The sequence below is a fragment of the Bacillus rossius genome, chromosome 6, assembly GCF_032445375.1.
Source record: "Bacillus rossius redtenbacheri isolate Brsri chromosome 6, Brsri_v3, whole genome shotgun sequence".
Classification (NCBI taxonomy): domain Eukaryota; kingdom Metazoa; phylum Arthropoda; class Insecta; order Phasmatodea; family Bacillidae; genus Bacillus; species Bacillus rossius.
Genome location: NC_086334.1, coordinates 52,161,505 through 52,185,809, shown reverse-complemented (window position 1 = coordinate 52,185,809; position 24,305 = coordinate 52,161,505). Strand labels below are relative to the sequence as shown.

The window sequence follows — 24,305 nt, the reverse complement described above, 5'->3', positions numbered from 1 at the left end:
TTTAGAATTGTCGTTGGCCGATAACTACGAACTGAAAAAAATTTCGCCGTTTCAAAAGACCTTCAGAAAATAGACTACACAGTTCTCTGCACGCTCGGGCAAATAACGCCAGTTCATTGGCTGCTGCCTTGTGGGTAATCCCGAATGATTTGCCTGTGATTCGATTTTTTTTTGTTAGGATTTCTCATTGGTCCGGAGTCGCCGAGATAAACGCTGAGCCAATGAGGTGCTACAGCATGAAGGTATGTTTATTTGAATCTTAGCCTATCGCGATTTGAATCCAAGGAATTTTCCCCGGCCTCTGCCGATAACGTCACATCCTCCGGAGGGTTGAACGTGCTCTGGTAGACCGCCTCGGTGACGTCAGCAGTCCGGTGAACGTGAAGTAGATGCAGGCTGTGTGCTTTCAAGTCTACTTTCCTACACAACGAATCCGATGAATCATCGTGAGTCCGAACCGTCAAGTAATGCAGAACAATAATGCCAGAAGGCCACGTGGAACTGTCAAACTAGAGACAACTTGCTTGACGCAGACTATACAAGAATATTAATTAACCCTGGGAGGAGGTTTAGGAGGAGTCCGAAGTGATTGAGTGATCCTGGTTCAATCACCCCTGTGGTCGAAATAGAGTTTATAATGTGCACGAGAATCTCCTGTTCCAGACTTCCCAGGAAAGTAGAAAAATCATGTCATTATTGTTGTGAAAGTTTTGTTTTTTTTTTCTTCAGAATTTTTGCTTAAAAAATGTTTAATTCATTTTTATGTGTTTTCAAACGTTTTAGAAGCTGTGTCAAGTTGGCAAGTCAGAGTGATTATACCGGGCAAGTTGGTTTGTAACTAGTGGATTCACCATCAAGAAGCTATTAAAGGAATTTCCCGTGAATGAACGCTACATCTCCTACATTTGTTTCGAAAAAAATATATATATTGTTTATCGTATTTGCATGGAAAATTTTTCATAGAATGTTTGGTAAGTAACCTCATTGTTTAGAAATATTCTACACATATTTCTACATTTTGTATCTGTTTAGCAAAAACATGATTAACGTTGTAAGATGTCAGGAACTCGTAGGAATATCACTCGTTGATACTAACTAAGATGAAACAAGAATTTTAACAGCAAACCTTTTTACAATAAAAATACACCTTAAGGTATTCTGTTTTTTATTTCCTATCTTTCACCATACGGATAACCAAATAAAAAAATTATTCAAAAACATATACAAGAGCTAAGGGAACTGTTCCTTTTACAGCTGACAATGCTAAATTCCGAAGCAGAAGGTTATTTTTATTTTTATTTTTTTTACAGAACGTACATAATATCTCGCTGGCAACATTCCGAATCGCTGAGTTGAAATCTTGATACAGTGGCGTGAATTCAACGTGACAGCATGATACAATAGCCGCTGGGAATGCGCAGAGAATCAAATGGATACCCATTGTCCACATGTAAATTCCAACAAATACTCGCTCCGGGAGAGAACCACGAATCCCACAATGAAATGAATACGCTTTTTAACTCTTAGGCTGTATAAATTATAAATTCCCTCAATTCTGTTCCTGACAGTTGCAAGAGAGACAATAGAAAAATATTGACGCCGTTTTATAATATCTACATGTGAATGAACACGTGGATTTAGGTCAACGCCTGAAATAAAATAATGTACACGCTTAAGCACATTAATTATTTACTGAGCAATGTAGAAAATATGTCCCTAAATAAAATATCCGAAGTTTGTTATGGAATATAAAATCACTCTGTACATGATAGCGCATTTTTAGAATCATAATTGATGGATAACAGGGTCACGCCCTTTGTTGGTTCTTTGAATGATTATTTCAATGGGGAAAATTGATAAACAAATGTCATAGAGAAACCCCAGTAATGGACAAGAAAGATGAATACACAAATACATGGAAAAAAATCACCTTATGTAAATCGTTGCTGTGTTGTCCAGAATATGTGTTTAGTTCCATCACTTGGTTCACCTGTGCATTGCTGTGTTGTTGTGTTGTCCATATTATTATGTTTTTATCATCGTTGTATTCGTCTGTTTGTCACAGTATTGTCCAAGGTTATTGTTTGTTTATTTTTTCTGTTCTCGTCGTTGTCGGACCACTTTGTTCGTCTGCTCCGTGATATTTTTTTCTGACCAATTCCTTGCACGGAATTCTCTGCGCTGTCTATTCATTTAAAATTTGAAATCGGCTGATTTTGGCTTGTTTTTCCTGTGCATTTGTGTATCCACCTTTCTTCGCCATTATCGTGGTTTCTCTGTGGCATAGAGTGAAAAAACCAGCAACGGCGTATGTCCATGAAATTTTTTAAAAACAGTTTGGCGGAATACACGTTCTCCATGTTTATGACGGATGGGTGTTTTCCGTAATTTCAGGGGAAGCCTTCATTTCACAGACGAAAGAGCACACCCGAAGTTCCCCGAAGTTCATGCTCGCTTTTTTTTTCCGTACCACAACATGTGTATTTATTTGGGGGGAAAAAATTCGCGGGCATTTATTCTCCAAATGCGCAGGTCTAACTTATAAGAAGTCATTCTTAAAATTAGCAAGAAGTAATTTAAAGAATTATTCAGTAAATGAAGATAAAACGTTTTTTTTTTAGTCAAAAGAAGCATATGATAGGTTAGCTACATTATAAATACTTTAAAACATTGTGGATGGTTGGTTATATTAGGTAAGTATAGCTACATAAAAAATACTGTAAAATCATTTTATGGTTGCTTAGCAAATGACTTTTTAATATGTAGTTATCCAGCGCTAGGAAACCGTTTACATGATTTCACAGTATCTTTAATGTAGCTATCCTAACCAAATCAACCGTCCACAATGTTTTAAAGTATTCGTAATGTAGCTAACTTAACCTAATTGACCATTAGTATTCTTTTATCAACACTGACATATTTATTTACAACGAACAAAAAAAAACCGAAGATGCACGATCGGGCGTTTGGCTCTCTCGTCTGTGAAAAGAAGGCTTCCCTAATTTCAGAGCGTACATTGTGAACGACGTGGGTGGCACGCACTGTAGAAGCTAGGACGGTGGTGGGGGTGGAGAGGGGCTGTCAGTCAGAGCCTCACGTGGCGCGCACGTGTCTCCCCTGGCGGACAGCGCGTGGCTCTTCATTCCTCCACGGCTCCGGGCGCCAGACGTAAACAAGCTCGTCTCGCTGGTTTCCGGCAACAGCCGCAGCTCGCGGCGACCCCTTAGGGAAGCCTAAAGGCGGGTACAGACTAGAACATTTTAGCGAACAGAACAGCGAACAGTGTTCGACACATTTTACGAACAGTGTTCAGATTTCGAAAGAACATTGTTTGCGAACATTGTTCGAGGTGTGTTCCCTGTGACCCATTCCGTACTTAGCAGTGGCACGATGAGTACACAGGCGCAAGTAGCAGCAGCTGTATATATTTACATTCACTATGCGGTTAAAAAGCGAAGGAAATCTCGCCGTTGGTGGATTACAAAACTGTATGAAAGTAGGACAACATATAGTGGCTCGAACTTGTTGGCAGACTTAAGTTTTCAGTCAGTCAGTGGTCTTTACAAGAACTTTACAAGAATGCACCCATCAGATTTTGAGTGGTTGATCAATTTGATAGGAGCGAAAATTGGTAAGAGAGATACGTCGTTCAGAAAAGCAATTCCAATTACAGAAAGACTGGCATTGACATTACGTTTTTTAGCAACTGGTGATTCGTATACCAGCCTTCAGTATGTATTTAAAATTTCAAAACAGACTATCAGCACAGTTATTCCTGAAGTGTGTTCTGCTCTCATCGAAGGACTTGAGGATTACATTAAGGTAAGTATTGACTTATTCTGCGGTACTGTGTAATTGAAAGATTTATTAACGTAATTTTCTACATTTATTTATAAGAAATGACAAAGTTGTTTACACTGTGTTACAAATCATTAGGAGCACTGTAATTAAAACAAAAATATTTTATAAGAGATCGTGAATAATGAAATCATCATCATCAGACGTCAAGGTAGGTGATCCTGCTGAAGGACACGGGGTTGTAGGGTTGGACAATACAGTGTTTGACTGCATGACAGAGTTGTCCGATGGAAAATGACATGGATAGTGTGGTTGTATAAAATTCTGAGTGTTATTGTAGAAACCCCTGTTAGCGCGAAGGAAAATACCCATAATGTCATTTTCAATTGTACATCTAGTATCAACGTTGTACTGTCTCAACTTAGATGCGACCAAATTTCCAAAATGTTGGCACTCATCGTTAAGCTGACTCGCGGTGGACGACAATATATGAAAGGCTTTGTCCAGACGTGCATCTTCGACTCGCTGCTTCTTCTTTTTCGGTACAGTTTCCTGTGCTGATTCTCCAACTGCACCACATTCTACGTCTCTCTCTTCGCTTTCTACTCGCATCTGAAAAATGTCATAATAAGTAATTATAAATAAATTATCGTTTGAGCCAAATAATGTTTCACTGGTTTTATAGCTACATCGTTTAAATTGTTATTACACCACACAACAGTAATTCTTGCATTTTGCAAAATTTCAAGTCAAATACGTGTGTATAATAATGTTTCTGCGTCCCCTTCATTGGACTAGTTGCCACTGAGTTAGGCAGAAACATAAACATGTAAATGAAATAAATGGGATAAATGTCAAAGGAGAATTATAACAACCGGTCGTTACATGTGGTTCTGAATATATCTGTTACAGATTCCTACTACTGAAGAAGAATGGGCGGCAGTAGCAAGAGAATTTGAAAGCAAGTGGCATTTCCCACATTGTGTAGGCGCGCTCGACGGTAAACACGTTGTATTACAGTCACCTATGAATAGTGGAAGCGAGTACATAAACTACAAAGGATTTTTCCGTATAGTACTTTTTGCTTTGGTAGATGCCAATTACAATTTCTTATTTGTAGATGTGGGATGCCAAGGCCGAATATCGGATGGTGGCGTATTTGCAAATTCTGAGCTGGGCAAAAGGATTGCATCGAACTCATTGCATCTTCCTCCCGCCGCCCCATTGAGGAACAGAAACACAGATATCCCATATTTTTTTATTGGGGATGAAGCATTTCCTTTGTCGGGCAACCTTATGAAGCTATATGCTGGTTATCATCGTAAAGGGACAAAGGAACGGATTTTTAACTACAGGTTGTGCAGTACTCGCAGGGTTGTGGAAAACGTGTTCGGCATTGCATCTTTAGTTTTTCGCGTGCTGAGGAAACCTCTTCTCTTAGAACCACAAAATGCTGAGCGAGTTGTAATGACTGTTGCCTTGCTTCACAATTTCTTGAGAAAAAGACCAGAATCTGCTACAGTTTACACACCCCCGGGAACATTTGATAATGAAGAAGCGGGAGACGTAATACACGGGCGTTGGAGGGATGATGGTACAGATATGGGTTCGTTGTTGCCAGTTACAAGGGTTCCCCGCAGATCAAAGAATGCGGTACTTGACGTAAGGGAAGAGTTGGCGGAGTATTTTACACGAGAAGGGAAAGTAACGTGGCAAGATGAATATGCTTAGTATGAACGTTTGGTACCAAGCAACTTGTACTTACCGTCGAAATTGTCTTTCTTGGTTTATTTTTGTCCAGCAAGAAACGTAGACTTTCGAAAGCGAACCAGGAACTTCTGTACATTTCGTCAGTTCCTGTAACAAATTACTGTTTGTAGAACAATTTGTGCGACTTCAAATTTTGTTTACGTAATCAAAATGTACTAATGTTTTAAAAGAATCCACTTTACAAAATAAAACTGAAATGAACCCACCTTTTCCAGTTCCAGCAGTGTCTTTCATTTTCTTCCTCTCCCTTCTTAATGCTGATAGCAAACTCTCCATTTTCTTCTTACATTCGTCCACATCTCTGTCCATTTCGGCCCCGATTTCTTCCCACGCGTCTTGTTTTCTAATTTTGTTGAAATGATTAACATTGTTTGGGTCCCATATCACTGTTTGTTGTTTATACAAATCTATCAGTTTTATTTGATCTTCCTTGGACCACTCCATTCTCATATAACAAAAGAGTCACGCACCGCTACTAACTCCGTGAAGACAACACCGCTCCACGTCGACAACTGAATGTTCGCAGGAAGTGTTCGCAGCGACGTCCAGACTGTTATCCGAGCCACGGCGAACATCCTTTGATGTGACGGGCAAAAACCGACAAATATCGGATCGCAACCGAACAAACAACCGAACATTTTTTGTTACGGGGAAATGTTCGTTTTCCCGTCCACATTGGTTGCAAACATGTTCGCGAACAATGTTCTGTCCGTTGAAATGTTCTAGTCTGTACCCGCCCTAAGATGTACATCAAGTTCTGTCCCTGCCCGAACACGCCCGCGAATATTCACCTTCGGCCAACCTCGGGTTTATTTGTATATATTTATATTTCTCTGTTTATTTTAATGTAGCTATACTAACCTAAATAACCGTCCATAGTGTTTTAAAGTGTTTTAAATATAGCTAACCTAACCGACCACTATTAATATTTGAATTCATTTGTCCTGCGCAAAAATAAAACAAATCCCGAGGTTGGCCGAAGGTGAATATTCGGGCGTGTTCGGGCAGGGACAGATCTTCATGTACATCTTAGGCTTCTCGACCCCTTACCCCGATGGCGTCCTTTCATTGGCATCGCCGTTCATTAGGGTTGCGCTAGGCTGGCTCGCCACACGCCGCTTCGCCCCTACGCGCCGGGTGCAGAGCTGACGCGCCTGTCCGAGACTCGCAGCGGCGACCCTGTCATGCTAGATGGAATACTGTGCGTTGAACTTTTCATACCTGACAATGTCCGTGAACACACCCGTTCAGCCTTTTCCACTGTACAACAATTACACGTTATAGTCGAAACCACGGAATGAAACTTGTATAGAAACATGCAGTGAATTTCAAATGATGTTCATAATCAGACACTATTAATAAATCTGGAGCGGTTTGTAAATGGCGAACTGACACCTGGGGGGGTCAGCACGCCGTCAGGATGTGACTTAACAACTGTTCACGAAACTTTATTACGACAGCACTCTTTCATTTGCTGTTTGGTCACAAATTATGTCACCAAGTAGCCTATTTACTTAATTATATTTGCCACCTATAGATATAAATATTTGCGTAACATTTTACCGCTATTAAATAACACTTAGAAAATATTTCGTGACAAAAAGTCGTAATAAATTTATAGGTTATGACTTTTTCAATGACACGAAAACTAAATAAGACCAACCCTAAGCTTTCAGAGACGTTGCAACGAAGTGGGTCACATAATCTCACAGAGTTGTGACCGAAAACGTCACAAACGGAACCATGTTTTGTTTAAAAAAGTAGGATGACTTGAATTTACATCAAATATTTTCAATCTAGGTATGATTCTATGATATGTTGGTTGTTCGAAGTAGGTACCTAATCAGCCAATCAAAATCGTTCCCAGCGAAAATGAAAAGTTGGACGTGGACAACTGCTAAACCCGACACGTGCAGGTGATGTGCAAGTAGAACCATTCTGGCCTTTGATTCGTCTCGAGATTACCGGAAGATCAAGGACATTAACTGTAGATTTTTTTTGTAAATGGAAGATAAATATTCATGTAAAATTACAAATACTTTTAAATTTGTATATTTATATGAAAACAACTCTATCACTACAAAATAGTGTAATTCTTAGCCGGGCATTTATGTTTTGTGTTGTCCCAGTACCTCCAATAGTTATATAGTTATCTATAAACCGTTCCCTGAATAGCTAGCCAGTATTAACTGCTCACATAATAAGCATGACAAAACAAAAAAGTCAAAATTTTGAATACTCGATTATATTATTCACGGTTTTAAAAAAATATATGCATGGCTATCACATCAATCAAAATATATAAATTATGCGCCAATTTTCGAAAGAAATACTCAGTATAATTTCGAAAATGGTATTTTATATATGCAAAAATTAGCAATAGCCATGCGTTGTACAAAGTTACAATATAGTTTGTTGTAGTATTAAAAACCATACCTTGGGAACTAACTTCCAAAGGAATCTTTTGTAAAAGTACAGGCAAATGTTTCCTGTATGACAACACTGGGGGTTGCGGGCCAGCCAGGCAGTTGAGCAGGAGCGAAACATAACAATATGCAGGCGTGAAGTTACACTAACAACGTTGGAGACTGATGCTACATACATTTTGCGTAAAATTACAAAATTACACAACATTTTACAGTGTACATGCTCTGGATCTGGTATCATGTTCACTCTGCAGGGGCCTTCTCGTACATACTAGAAGCTTTCAAAATTTTAGCTTCAAGTTGTCGTATGTTTATACAGTGGGAAAACAGGTCCGGAAATGATATGTCAATTAGCCTACTAACTAGATTTTTATTTATTTGCTAATATAAAGACTATTTATTAAGTTGGACCAATTTTATTGTCTGTCCACAAATTAATCACTGTTTCAGTACACTCCCCACTGGAGCTCGGCCCTGCTGCTCGTCTCGTAGCTCGCACCTCTGTTCTAGCACACTGCCTCGCACTACTCACTCAACCGTCTGTCACACGCAACACAGTCCCCGATGCACCAATCTTTACACACGAAGCCCGTCGCTCGTCGCCCGCTATCGCTCGCCAAAGGGTCACTTGCCCTCTTCACTTCACTGCCATCGCAGGTTCATATTCCTACCAAGTCCCGCCCTGGAAAAAATTGTCATAGCCCTCCGAAGTGTCGCGTCATCAGAATCCCTGACTTAACACTAGAAGCTCCGAGAACAATGGCGTCCTAGTTACACCACTTCACGCAGACGGAGCTATGGAAGCATGCCGACCCCTCGAGAGCCGCAGGGAAACCTCCGGGCTCAACGGGAAGGCTCCAAGGAATGAGGAGGGGGAATTGAGGAGGCGCTTTTAAACGCTGCGGTAATAGAGGGTCGGGCGCTAACAGAATCGCGCCCCACATGTAGGCAAGGCTATATTTGTGTGTGTGGTAAATTCGTGTTTGAAGTTGGGGCTGAACAGGAGTTTATTGTAGATAATAGAGAAAGTATTTATGATGGAACATTTAGTGTCTGGATTATGTTTAATTGAATACAGTTATACAGCTATCGGGAATTTTGTTACTGTAGGAAAATTATTTCATTGAAATAATATGAGTTAGTAAGAGGTCGCAAAGATATGTGGAAAATAAAGGTGTTATTCCCATTTATTTTAACAAAATAATTTTGCTATAGCTCTAAAATCCGCGGTGGTTGTAGAACTTAATTCAACTAAACGTAATTCAGACGCTCATTTATCTATTTTAAATAAGTTTTATGTTTTGTACAATAAAAAATGTTGCTCCGACACAACTTCAAAGATGCATACCGTACTTGGGAAGCACTTTAAACAATAGTGTTGTTTCAGACTTAGCCATTCGCAGTTTGTGTACAGCACTCGTCGCGATGTAAAGTATCATCTTCAGGCCGTCGCAGATTACGCCACATACTCGTCTGTTGTGAAAGTGCCCTCCGTAACTGCACTGCACACATTCCGTCTGCCAGCACACAAAAGTTCGCCGTGCCACTGATGTATAGTTGCAGCGCCGCACTCGCTAACAGTCAACACTGCGCTGATCGCCCATAGCCCAGCGTGTTAAAGTACCACAACCTACCATCCACTGTGCCGTACACCAGACCACTGACTGCTGGTATGTGTAACTAACTCTAGACGTCTGAGCCCGGGTCGTCACCTGCTTCTAGCGGGGCGTCTGAAAGCCACTGAGCTGCAATCGCTCGTCCTCTCGGCCAATGGAGTATCCCCTGAAGCCCGCCAAATTCAAATATCCGCGCCGCTGTTCGCACCTGTAACTTAGCAGGGTTGCGTTTCCAAACATATGTTCCTTTACAAAAAAAGTGCTTGTTTTGGCGTTTCCCTGCGACCCATTAAATTTATGCCGAGCAGTTTGCGAACCACTTCTAGAGTCCTTCCCGGAGGCGCAAATCTGTAGGATTAGCACATCTACAGTTTTTAAGCGACGTTGTTCAGTATGTGAAAGTAACGTGATATCCCTAGCCACCACATGACACTAGTTCCTTCATCCATGTTACTAGCTTAGCTCTGGTCATCAAGAAGCTCGCTGGAGGCAACACAAGGCTGGCTCTTCTTTACAGATGACGTTCTTCTGACTTGTTAAATCTTGTTAACCTGCATTATCCAGCATGCACGATACACCTGCTAGGCTGAATCGTTGCGCGGCGCGAGATTTTAACAAGGAGCGTAAAAAAATAAATGTCATCCTTGGAGCAAAGTTATGACCGACACTCTTTAAGTATCGCTACCAACAAAATAACAATTAAAAAGGAAAAAAAATAAATGAAATCCAGTTTTTCAATGGTTGAGAATGAAAGCCAGGGGCGTAGCTGAAGGCTTTAGCCCTACATGCTAATACTCTCGCCTTGCTCGGGGCTGAAACATCCGACCAGATTTACGGCGTGACGCAAAGCCACTGATGTTTTCCGAATGACTGTGGCACAGAGCGCGGAGCGGTGTGGGAGAGGAAACAGCGACAAAAAGGAGAGCAGAGAAGAGGAACAGTGTGGGAGTTTAACGACTCCTTGGGCTATACTACAGTCCGGACAATCGCTGGTTGCACACGCTGTGTCTATAAGCTGAGTACGTAAGCTGTGTCTATAAGCAGGTGTCCAGCATCAGGGGAAAATAAAAAAACAGGAAAAACCTTAAACAGTAAGGGAATTTTGAAGTTCTGAAGGAAAAAAACTGGGAACAGAAAGAACATAATCGTTACTGAAGGAATTGAATTAAAATGGTTAGACAACGTTTCTGTAAACCATTGGTTACTTTACTTGACCATGTTTCTAGTTAAGTGCTTCCTTTTTTTTTTTTGCAAAGGTTGCCATTGTCGTAAAATTTTTTACTGCCGAATTTAAAGTCTTTAAAGCCGTTGGCTTTATAAGTTAATTTAATTTTAGCTTTTTTTCTGTTTAAAAAAGACAGCTTTTATGACTTTATAAAAAAGGGTGCGTGTACTTATGTACGCGCGTTAGAATTTCTACTTACTGGGCGTAATAAAAAAGTGACTTTAATTTTGCAAGCAAATAATCAATAGACATAAAATACGGTTGGTAAAATATAAATTAAATCAATTAATTGTTTAATAAATACTCGTAATTAAATAATAACATAAACATTTAATAAAAATAATATTTTTTATTTTTATTAAATAATAAAGTAATAATCTACAATGCATGTGGAGCGTGTTCTCAACGAGGCTTCGAAGAAGAATCGGCCCTCGCGGCTAAGGGTACCTCCGTAGCTTAGTCGGCTGCACACTGGCTTAAGGCTCAAGAGGCTTTGGGTTCGAGTCCCGGATAATACATGGAAGTAAATTATAAAAAAGAAATAGAAATTATTTAAGATATTATAAAGATTTTCGATTAAGGAATATGAGTCTCTGGTGGTTGGCGTTAAGCTATCGAACGTATAATTAATACAAAAAATATATATATTTTTCAGGGCACGGAGAGAATAGTTCTGTGACGTGAATGGGGCGTTCGTTTCGGCTGCACCGCGCTTCGCGAAGACAACGGTCATGACGACGGCACATCCCACAACCACGTGATTGTTAGCCTCTGCGAGGACATCGCCATTTACGTTATGTACCAGATCTGATATTTGCATCTGGCAGTTCTGGGCGAGCAACAACAAACAGTCTGCCAGCTTAGTGAAGTAGTGCAGAGTAAAATTTTAACCACACGTGTTATTTTTTTTTTCGTGTACTGTTGTAAATAGGGAGGCAGTGGGTCAAATTAAAAAAACCAACGTTTGTTTTTCTTTGTGAAGCGTCTCCTTCTTTTGAACTGCTCCGTTTTTAAATGCTGTATCTTCGACGTTTTAAAACACTCACTGGTATTAACAAAGAACTGGTATTTATGAAAGTTTAGACGGACTTTTAAGGCCGAAGGAAAATCCGGACATTTTGATAGTAAGTAAGTTGCAGAGAACTATGTCAGTTACCCGAACAGACAGCGACTTGTCAGTTTGCGCGACCACAAAACCACTTCTAGGCCAGTGTGCGCTGGAATCCCCGCAGCCAGGGAATACGCAACAACGATGGTGACACTTATTTGCGAGAAAAGCTTTCGCTAGAATTTTTTTTTGACGTGACAACGTCTAATAAATCGATGAATGCCGGCTGCACGCACGAAAAAGTGTCCCGTTACGCACCTTGTCCCGTTACGCTGTGTCCCGTTACGCTCATCGTACGCTTGCGCCGCATCTATCACTCTTCCACTCGATTGGAACAACCATCGATTTGACTTTTTCGAGGCACATTAAACTTGAAGCACTCCCATTCGTTTCCTACTTTTCCTATCATCGTCCTAGCCTTAACAGAATAACACAGATTGGAAGAAGTTAAATAGCAAACATGTATAAAAGTTATAGTTAAAATAATATCTTCGTTAATGTAATAAACATATTTGAATTAGTGAGTGCAAATAAAAGTAAATTTATCAATTAAATTGTAGATTTAATTTCACTCCCTCTTTGTATCCATACAAAATAGTGATAATTCAATAAAAATGATTCAATTTTATTCATAAAAGTATGCAATCAATTTCATCAATGTTTTGTTATGACGTCACGTTAAACTATCGTCCGTAAACCGACTTAACAGACAACCAATTTTTTTTTGTTGGCGACGAGACGTAGCAAAGTGAACTATGACTGACGTCATCGCACTTCACATGTGTCGCGGAGTCACGCGAGTCCAATGTGTACTTCACGAGAGCATAGACTGCGACCTCCCGGATTATTTTTTTTTGACACGTAACTCTCAGAGCTCTCGGTACACGGCATTTGGCGGGAGTCATTTCATGACGGAAGTCGCACGGAACGGAAAAGTGTAATCACGGTGCTCCCAAACTGTGGCGCATGGCGCGAAACTAAGTTCACAAAGCCAAAGAGAAACTTTATAGTTTTAACTGATCGATTAATTTTATCTAGCTGGGCATTGTTTTAAAAAAAATTCTTGTCGAAAATCAGGTCCAAAGCCGGGGTATAACATTCTTTCAAGACGTTTACACTTTTATCGGAGACGGTTAATTATTTAATTAAAAATCTATATCTGCTAATTAAATGATTCAACAGTCCATTTGGCTGCTCCGGCAACGAATTCTAGCGGAGGGTGCGGAAACTACGTGTAATTCGCGTCTAGAAATGTAGATGAAAACAAAGTGTGCTTATATTTTTTTATCACGCTCGGTATTACGTTAAATTTCGTGTCCGAGTTTCGTTTTAAAGATGTATTTTCAACATGATAACACATTAATTTGTTCGTTACCGATGTTTAGTGTTACAAGTCACTGGCAAGTACTGAAAGATTCGCTCGTGTAGTTTTTTTCTGAAGTGAATATTGAAGGTATTTTGAAAACGTGACATTATAATTTATAATTGCAGTTCCTCAAAAATCATCGTATACTTATTTGGATAAATCAATTGAGCTTTACATAATATTTCAAGAGGATATGGTACAGAATATGAAGGACTTTGGTTAGTATCCCCATGCTATTCTAGATATGTAAATGGGCGTTGAAATTTTTCCGGGCTTAAATTTAGGATACTCTTCATGTAGTACCTACTTTGTTTGTTTTTTTTCCCTTTAAAATAAAAGTTAACACAAGTGGTCGTCTTGCCAATGCTTTATGAAATAGGAGATTTCAAGGAAAAAAAACAACGTATTTGAGTTTAAAAGTGTTTAATAATACCTTATATATTCATAGACTATTTGTTTTACTCTTTAAAACACAGAGATACAAGCTAAAATATGTTTTTATTTAATAAATACAACAAAGTTATCTCGAAAAAAAAATCACATGAAATTTCTTGCAAAAACCTTACTTGAACTTACCGACGACATTGTTTACTAATGTGTTCAGGCAAACAAATGCATACTTAATGGTGAATAATAGATTAGATAATTTTTGGTACATATCAGGCTAAAAGAAACTTGAAGCCATAAATTACTCATCGAAATGCTGGAAGTATTACTAATTAAAGTCTCACTAATTTCTTTTTTTTTGTTTTCATTCAACACTTTAACAAATGGTTTCGCCAAATCTGAAGTTTTTATTTAATTATATATATATTTTTAATAAAAACTTGTTGGGGTTTTAACTTTCAACTTTGGGACTAGGGCGTGGGTACCCGATGACTAAACAACTTCCGATATAATCAGATGCATTCCACGAGAATATTATAACACATATGCAGATTCATCGTGCAGAAAGATGACGGCGAGAGTAACTAAACAGACACAAATCTGGTAACGTACAACTGCCACATTATCATGCTATATCTTTAAGATTCTGCCTGCAATAACTGTTTCACCTCTGTTGCCATATCCTAGGCGTTTTGGAAAACGTCACACGATTACTTTAATTAAAATACATTCTCCTCTCCATTTTCTCTCTTTTAGGTGCTCGTCCTTTTACTTCAACAGTTAGGGTTTCATTTAATGTATTGCTTATTAAGAGACTTTATCAATATTCGCTTCACGTCACTCGTCATCGTTAAAGTTTATTTGCAGTTGCAAAAGAGATTTTTTTTTCCTTTTGGCACTTCGCAAAAGTTCGTTTCTCCAATGGTCTGTCTTGACAACAGGGTGCCTCGAAGCCCAGGGGTGTTGCACTTGCGTCACTTCCCCCGCCGCCCGCGCGGACCTGAACAAGGCGAGTACTCGCTCTGTTGTCGGGCTCCGGACACCCGGCGCTGCTGGACCAAGGTGTGTCTTCTGGCCACGTGCTGCCCGCTCCCCGGGTCAGTGCGACTGCAGCTGGCGCTCGGCGGGCGAGCAGGCGTCTCCAGTGCTCGGCCCTAGCCACTGGTCATGGCACAAGCTCTGATACCTTCCTTCAGTTCTGTTTCATTTACATAGCTCTGGAATGTAAGGAAAAAAAATTACTTGTCTGTAAAGTCGGTTTACGGACGATAGTTTAACGTGACAACTTCATAACAAAACATTGATGAAATGATTGCATACTTTTATGAATAAAATTGAATCATTTTTATTGAATTATCACTATTTTGTATGGATACAAAGAAGGAGTGAAATGAAATCTACAATTTAATTGATAAATTTACCTTTATTTGCACTCATTAATTCAAATATGTTTATTACTTTAACGAAGAGATTATTTTAACTATAAGTTTTATACATGTTTGCTATTTAACTTCTTCCAATCTGTGTTATTCTATTAAGAATAGGACGATGATAGGAAAAGTAGGAAACGAATGGGAGTGTTTCAAGTTTAATGTGCCTCGAAAAAGTCAAATCGATGGTTGTTCCAATCGAGTGGAAGAGAGATAGATGCGGCGCAAGCGTACAATGAGCGTAACGGGACACAGCGTAACGGGTCAATGTGCGTAAGGGGACACGTTTTCGTGCGTGCAGCCGGCGTTCATCGATTTAATAGACGTTGTCACGTCAAAAAAACCAACTGGAAGTTTCTCCCACCCTACCCTGATAGGGCGCACACGTGGGAGGGGAACGTAGGTCGGAACGATCTGGCTCGGTCGTGCCTCGGAGGACCGGGAGCGAGTAACCCACTCGCTGGACTAGTAGCAGGGGTGACAAGCGGAGGTAGCTCTGGCGCCGTGACATCCACTCCGGCGGCCTTCTCGCTCGTAACACTGGCCTCGGAGTGGACGGCCCGGCGACGTACATTCCTCGCCCCTGCCGGCTGACTTACACTGCACTCTTCACTTACACTAGGCGAGCTTTTCCAACATTCTCCCCAAACTTCACTAAACATTTTATTCTAAACAACGCCGGAATGAGGGTTTAAAAGCCACTAACTGCAAATATAAAGCAGTTTTCTTGCACCCGAAGCTCCTTTAGTATCTACCTTATAAAAAAATTACTAATATTCCGACTTCATTTCTCATGATGCATCGCCTCATTTGTATAATGATTGTTCTATAGACTCATGATACGTATATACAGATAGGCCATTGCATTTTTCCACGCATGATAAAAATATGTAGGATTTTTCTGATACTTAATTGTTTTATTTCTGATAGCAGCATATGATCAAGTTTCTTCTTTTAAATATAAATTTTAAATGGTATTTAAATTATATTTACTTTTAAAAGCTGTGTACCTTCATATCATATTACATTTAATCTCATATTTCCATATTTAAAATAATTGTCTGTCATTTGTTTTGATATTGCAGACATATTGAAAGAAATACTAAAGAAAACAACTCAAGCTAGCTTTTATGAGTGGTTTTTTTCCTGTAAAACCAAGTTAAGATCTGTAAATGATTTTAACAAATATATTAAATAAAAAAATTAATAAAAAGTCAGTTTAGACGAAACACCTCTGGCCGCAAGCATCGCTAATAACTCATCACCGACTACCACCCTGGCAGGCCACCCTGACTGGGCTACGCGTGTGAAACCAGACCCAGAGACACCAGCCACAGTGCTCACCAAAATTGAATAGCCATTTCCGCCCACCACAGTGCCATGTATGTAAATAGTTAAATTTTAGTGCCATACTTGTACAGTGAAAGACAATTACTATGAATGTGTGTATAATATATAGTGTAAATATGTTCTAGGTATAGACTCAAAACAAAAACATTGAGCTTAAAGAGGCTCCAAAAAACATTGCTAAGGGTTTTTTTTTTTTTTTTGAAATTTCCTTTAATTTAAATATTGTTTTACATATTGTTTATATATCAACTAAATTAGGTAAAAGAGCACTGAGTGCTGGAATGCCATGTTGCAATAACAAGATCTGTAAAGTGTAAAAAAGTGTGTCAATAAAAACATATTGAATTGAATTGAGGCATTGTTTCATGACGATCACTCGCGCCCAGCAGATAGGCAATCCGCAGTGCGTGCAACATGCGCGCGGGCACCTGGCACGCGTCACTCACCACGTACGATAGTTAGTGGTTTCCGCCGAGTAGAACTGTTCATAAAGAGATGATTCAAAGATGCGGCGATAGAATGAAATAGGCAGGTGCTTCCCAGTTACGGCACGTCAGGAAATGACACAGTGAGTGTCCTCGATGTAATTATTAAAGCAAAAGTAACTTTGAAATGATTGGACACAGTTTTTAAGTCAGTTGTGGATTTTTTTGTCCTTCAACACTTTTTTTTCTCACCCTTTGCGGTAATGGTTGGTCGTAATAAAAAAATTTTCAGAAAAAAGTTTTTGTTACTATTCTTAGGGGGTATAATAATTTCAAACGGATGCCATGTTATTTAATTTAAGGAAGTTGTAGAGATTTTCCAGATTTATTTTTATTTTAGTAACTTTTTTTGCCTAACCTTTTTACTAATTAGTACCTACATAACACGTAGCCAATATCTGGCAAAAAAAAATTTTCTACGTAACACTAAGTGCCGAGTTTATATCGTACAAATACTTATATTTTTCATTTTTCATTTTAGATAAAATATGGCAATAAAATTTTGTAGGTTAACATCTGGTCAGGGGGGGGGGAAACCCAACCTAGAGTTAAAAACCTCTCATATTGCAGCAGTGTTAAGACACTGATGCAGTCAGTGGTGGTTATGTATGCATTAATAGCCCTGCATGCACTGTTTAAAATGTTCACCTTAATGTTACCAAGAACGCTGTTTACAAATTATCCAGGAATCTCCGTTGATTTACGGTTAGCTTCGTAAATTAACGGGTAATGATTTCACTTACTTTGAGTACGAATCCACAAGAATTTATCTTCGCATGCCACAAAAAACATTCAAAAACTTATCAAGTCAACAGTAAGAACACCGTTCTTCCTGACACTCGCCTGTTTGCATTGTTTACAGCGAAGTACAGTACTCGAAATACGGCGTAGTTTTTACGAATATTCAGTTATATGAAACCAAGAAGAACTCTTTGTTCATCTCAGGTAATTTCTTCGTTAAAAGGTCGAAAAATTTACTGTATTTTCTAACAGTGTCGACATTGCGTGAGGACACTTCCTGTACAGCTGATAAGACTGCTGCATGTCTGATGAACAACCGAAACAATGGATCCAGTGTAGTGTTTATATTATGGAAAAAGCTTTAAATGTGTGTATTGTACGGAAATAACCGTTTTAGCAACAACAAAAATCCCATGCTGGTTAACCACCATCAGAAATTCCGCAATGTTTCGGGTATTGCAACACGGCGAGGTAAAAAGATTACTTCAACTACGGTACAGCATGCCACCATCTCCTGACAGTTACTAAATCCATGCGGACAATAATTGCCAAATCGCTGTAGCTGCTTTCGAAACCACGGTTCAGGAGACAAAAATGTCCCCCCCTACTGATTAATCGACTAATCGAGTTCTCGACGCCGCTAATCTCGAGCACTCGACCAATGGTCTGGCTCCAGAGTGACGCGCTAGGCGCTACGTCACAAACACCAAAGCAGTATTGCATGGTTGGGGTGGGGGGGGGGGATCGGTGCCTAGTGACGTCACTGGCTGTGAAGCGGCGATTGCATCGGGTGAGCTTATTGGCTAATCCACGGAAAAGGAAAAAAATAATACACACGTACCCGTATGCGTGTGACGTCACTAGCTTAGCGAAGTCGACTACACAGAGCGAGTAATAGCCACTAGGTTACGTTTTAATTGTTTTCAAATCTATTTTCTATTGAGTAGTTTTAATTTAAAAGTATAAAAACAATATGTTGGTGTTTATTTATTAATTTAATTTTTAGGCGCATTATAAAATAATGAGAGTGAATTTTTACGGTGCACGCGCACCATGCAACGAACTTTTCACAGGATGAAAAAACGGCTACATACGAATAAAAATCATGCATGTTCTTTTACTTCTTATACTTTATTGATTGATATGGAATACTGGTCCATATAATTATAAAACATTTATTTAGAATATTAGTGACAGAAATTGTGTTTATAAACTTTTTCTATGTTATTTATATAATTGAGGGTTATGTTACCTTCGGTGTAATTTATTTGCGTTACAAATTATTATTTAAATTATAACTTAAATTAATAAATAAGAGTAAAAATCAAGAGTGATTATGGATTCTCATTATTGAAATATTTTCATTATATTTTGAAATTTTTTAATTTGATTGAATTTATACTTTACCGGCAGTATTTTTTTAATGTCACGGAAGTCATTTTGTTATTTTATTTATATTAATTATTGGCATTCAACATTAAAGTTTTTTTTTGTTACGCCAAAAAGTATAAGGTCTAACACGTAGTACCGAGGCATGGATGTCAGAGCACGGCAGTGACGAGGGAAGTACGCGCCAGGCCGGAGTCGAGCCAGCGGCAGTGAGCGAGTCACTGCTCCCACGGGTGACCGGTCAAATGCCCAGTGTCCCACGCTTCCGCCTGACGCTGGAACCACAGTGAGCGCGACGTATGCGATGCGACAGAAAAACTATCGCGTTGTTGTGAACATGGATTTTTTGACGTGACAACGTCTGATAAATCGAAGAACGCCGGCTGCACGCACGAAAAAAATGCCCGTAACGCAAATTGTCCCGTTACTCTGTGTCCCGTTAAGCTCATTGTACGCTTGCGCCGCATCTATCTCTCTTCCACTCGATTGGAACAACCATCGATTTGACTTTTTCGAGGCACATGAATCTTGAAACACTCCCATTAGTTTTCTACTTTTCCTATCATCGCCCTATCCTTAACAGAATAACACAGATCGAAAGAAGTTAAATAGCAAACATGTACAAAAGTTATAGTTAAAATAATCTGTTCGTTAAAGTAATAAACATATTTGAATTAATGAGTGCAAATAAAAGTACATTTATCAATTAAATTGTAGATTTAATTTCACTCCTTCTTTGTATCCATACAAAATAGTGATAATTCAATAAAAATGATTCAATTTTATTCATAAAAGTATGCAATCATTTCATCAATGTTTTGTTATGACGTCACGTTAAGCTATCGTCCGTAAACCGACTTTACAGACAACCAATTTTTTTTTTACCCGCGCGACAAACATACACAATCGTCTATAAGTTTTGGTACTTTATCCATTATGTCAATTGGTTGATGCTTTCGTTAATACATAATAATATATGATTGTAATTTTTAATACATGAAACACGCATGTCAAGTGTGCAAGCCGGCATTAAATACACAGACTTCATGCAAACACACTTACTGCTGCTTCTATGTATGAAGCATGTTGGGCTGTACGTGGGGTTGGAAATGCAATTATTGCAGTCCACCGCGAGGATTACAACTATCCTTCCAAATGAAGCTATATGTGACCTTACGTCTTGTTCTGTCTCACCAGCGTGTTAGTTTCCGAGCCCTTGAAGGAAGGGGCAACCCCCCCTCCTCCCAACGGCCATGGGCCTCGAGTGTATCACCGGATGAAACAACACGTGGTGTTGCATGGCGGGGGCATGGCGCATTTTCATGCGTACCGTCTTTCCACGCGAGGGCTTCCCGGTAACACACGCGTGTGGATTTATATCGTCTCAGTTCGTCTCGAACACACCAAAGGTCACAAAACTGTCAAAAATTTAAAAATACAAATAAGTCATATAATTAACCTCCCACGAAGGCGGACTCGGTTCGATTCCCGCTGGTGGGAAACGTGGGAGAGTTCGACTTGAGCAGGCTGAGTTTCCCCGCGGTTCTCCTGTTCACCCCACTCATTCATTACGTCATCGCTCCATTCTCATCTCGTCACACTTCTTCATCTCTAAAACCTCCAAGTCAACAAGACATTAAACGGTTTTTTTTCTCATTCAAATCACTGGTTAAGTTGTTATTTTTTTTTAAATTAAACCAGGCAATACAGCATTTACATGAATATATTTATATAATGAATTCTATGTGACGTAAAGTAATTATTATCTTCCACGATGTTAATAAGTTCAAGTTTATCTTGAACTGAATGAATAATATCGAAAGCGAATCTTAAAGTCAGAAGTTAAAATACTGTATTTTTTTTGTTGGTAGAGTGTACTATGTTTCGCTGTTGTTTTAGCATTCTGTTACTACACACATTTATGAGTAACTAAAACTAACAGGGCACACATACGGTGTGCAGAACTTCAGTAAAAACAACGCGATTTAAAAAGTACGCAAGATATCCGAGTGGGGTCTGCTTACGAGTTCGCTGAAGGCCGAAAAGTACTTTTTATTTCGGATTAAGTTTTTTAATTGTATTTTTAGAAGAGTTAAAATGGCTAAAACGCGTGTTTTCAGAGTAATTTTTAGGCGTAAACCAACCGGTACAGAGTCTTGAAAGCACTTAAGGGCCTTACATTACACCTTTATTTTCATTTCTCCGCCATATAATGTTACGGTCACCGCTCAAATTTCACAGTTTTCCTGTGACGACGAGAAGACTGCGCGCCAGTCCAGAGCCTTGCGCTTAGAGGCGATACCACGCTAGAAATACCAGCGAGCGTCGCGCTTATCATCCCGCCTCACTAACACACATACACCCCTGACGAGGCGGGCCCCTTAATTTTTAAAGCATTTGTATGAATTTCCAACTCATTCATGGGATTTTCAGAGAAGTTCTCCTTGTTTGTGTTTCTTAATTATTGTTATTGAATTTATTTTTAATGTCTATACAACCGGAATATTACTTATCATCGATAACTTTCTCTGTTTAATGTGAAACTGTTTCTGTTTTAGTATGATTTTGAGTAGAGAAAACTTTAGAATAATTTAACCAGGCACGCAAGGTCATCGGAACACAGAGGGCAGGAACTACATAACGTCCCCGCAATATTTTCCTTCAAACCTCATTACATAAGAATTCGCCTGGTACAAGTGGAAGTACGTACACAGCAAGTAAAACATCATATTTCACTATTTTAAATTGCGTTTTTTGAAATCTTGACATTGGTATGAAAAAAGATTTTTGCCTCGGTAGTTGTGAATTTGAATTCCTTTTTGAGGAAAATATTTCGTTTTTTATGTATATTACTGCAACAATAAAAATAAAAATGTATTAACACCGTGTTGGTTAGCATGGGAATCTTTGCAATGTTAAAAATTAAAGCCACCCTCTGTTCCCATCCAGATAATGTCTATGTAATAACGTTCAAAGCTAATTCTTGGGTGATGTGTTGTCAACAAACTTCTAGTATTAGGCTTGTGTTGCTAACCAATTGCTAAGAAAGTGACTTCAACTAACACCATTACACACCCACACCATGGACTAACACCGCATGACTCATTCCACGAGTTCTTACAGTTCCCGAGAAAAGCCCATAAAACAGCGTTATTATTGTTGATAAGAGTTTTTTTTTATGTAGTTAAACTCTTGCTTTTAGTACCGTTCGAAGCTATTAACGTCGTAGTTACAACTTTTTTTTTGTGGAAACATTATTCAATAAAGAGAATAATATTTGTTTTGACAAGATTGAGTCGGACATTATTTTCTTATCATTTATTAAGTTCGCACACTTCCCGGAAATTGCAGTTATGTGGTTAACATCACTACAACGTATGATTTCCAAACTCTATTTTTTAATGGATTTTGTTCTGTATGTAACTTTTTACTTGTGTATTTTATAGGCGATACTCACTTCACGGTTGTTCCTAGCGAGTCCCTCCAACTTCCCCCGCCGTGTGGGGACTGCCCTCCCTCGGACACGGCCGGCAGGGTTGGCAGGCCTGCGCGGCTGGAGGGTCGGCTCACCTGTATCCAGAAGGGCAGGTAGAAGCCCGTGCAGCTGAGCAGCGCGGCCAGCAGGGAGAGCGCGGCCCACGTCAGCCCCACGCCCGTCAGCGAGGTCGCCATCTCGCGGGACCCCGTCACACCCGGCACCGCCGCTCGGACATGGCAGCCGTCACATTCACGCGCGCGCCGCAGCTTCCAGGGGCGAGCCGGCGCGGTGCTGGCGGCGGCCACCCCGCTACTGATCCGGCAGCTGTCCGCACTTCGCAGCCTCCGCCCTCCGTCTCTCTCGGCGCGCCGCCAAACAGCCTCGTCCGCCGAGACACTCCACTCCGCTCGCGGCGCCGCGCCGGCCATGTGCGCCGACCCTCACCGGCACGTGTTTCCTCTCTGTCCGCGGCCCATCGACATCAGGGCACTGGTAGGCATTCATTGTAAGTGACACTAGATATCTTTAACTTTCATTAGCAAATTAAAAACTTTAAATGATGTTCTCAGCCCTGTACCATTTAATGCATGAGCTTGAATTTACATCATTTGCCTGTTGTGATTTAGGAGAAACCGCAGGTAACCTAATTCAAGGTGGATAGAACGGGATTCGAGAGAAGGGCCTTCTGGAGTTACGCTCTGCGCATCCACTCAAAGTTAGTCACGTGATTTGTATTTTTTAATATATATATATATATATATCTTCGAGTTAATGCATTAGCTGTAAAAAAACACCTGGATTGACAATACAGAGAGTAATGGTGATGCAGTAAAGACTGGACTACCATCTACATAAGTATTTTCACAATGTGTTCTTATACACACTAGAAACACAGACACCTGACTGCAATGGTCCTAAACTTAACAACATTTGCTTATTTGGATTGGTTTTTTGGCTTTCGAGAAATTAACTCTACTGGAGTTGGCAGTGTGTAAAACGAGTAAAATTTTAAATACAGGGAGAGCAGGGTAAAGTGGCCATCCTAAGATAAAACGATACATAAATTTTATATTGTAATTAAATTTGAAATATTAAATAACCCTTCATATAATATAGTTTTCGTACAATCAAAAAAATATATAAATTTCTTTATGTCTTGCAAACCATTATTTTTTTATTAAATTTTTAAATTAATTGTACCAAATGGCCACTTTGCCCGCATGTCGGGTAAAATGGCCATTGACTGGCCATTTTACCCGACGTAGGTAAAACATATGCACAACTCATTATAATAATAAATATAAAACCAAGGTGTGTATGTACAATTTGTTAGCAAGTTCAGGAAATAGAATTAAAAAATTAAATGTTTCCACAATATCTAAATAAAATAATATTACGAACTAAAAACCCAACAAAACATCATTAAAAAAAGCAATTGCATTAACACTATGTTAACAAACAGAGTGCTAAAGTTGAAAGTGTCTTCAAATAATATGTCTTGACTTTACTTAAACAAGAAACAATTAAAAATTAAAACCTAACCTATCAAACATAACTTAAACAGTTTAGCGGCTACAGTCTTCACATAAAAAGTCACCATTTTCCTCTTCGCAGCAAGCACACTCTTCGTGAGCCCAGCGGTGACATCCGGAACACCTAATCCACACTTCATTTGTTTTTGAGTTTGAATATACTTCTTCACAAGATAAGCAGTCAGCGTCATCGCTCTCACCTTC

The 24,305-nt window shown here is 39.4% G+C and overlaps 1 protein-coding gene and 1 long non-coding RNA gene across 2 annotated transcripts in view; both read right to left on the bottom strand.

Annotated features, from left to right (window-relative positions):
- The window catches only part of LOC134533439 (LHFPL tetraspan subfamily member 6 protein-like), a 202,087-nt gene extending 179,090 nt beyond the window's left edge, over window positions 1-22,997 (bottom strand). Inside the window, exon 1 of the mRNA XM_063370962.1 lies at window positions 22,662-22,997. Within this exon, the coding sequence (XP_063227032.1) occupies window positions 22,662-22,997 (336 nt within the window). The remainder of the gene's footprint in view (window positions 1-22,661) is intronic.
- Window positions 3,245-6,295, bottom strand: LOC134533184 (uncharacterized). Its single transcript, XR_010075259.1, has 3 exons — window positions 5,775-6,295; window positions 5,564-5,655; window positions 3,245-4,410 (listed from the first exon to the last, which is right to left on the bottom strand). It is a non-coding gene; the product is annotated as an uncharacterized LOC134533184 (long non-coding RNA).
- Window positions 22,998-24,305: the final 1,308 nt, after the last annotated feature.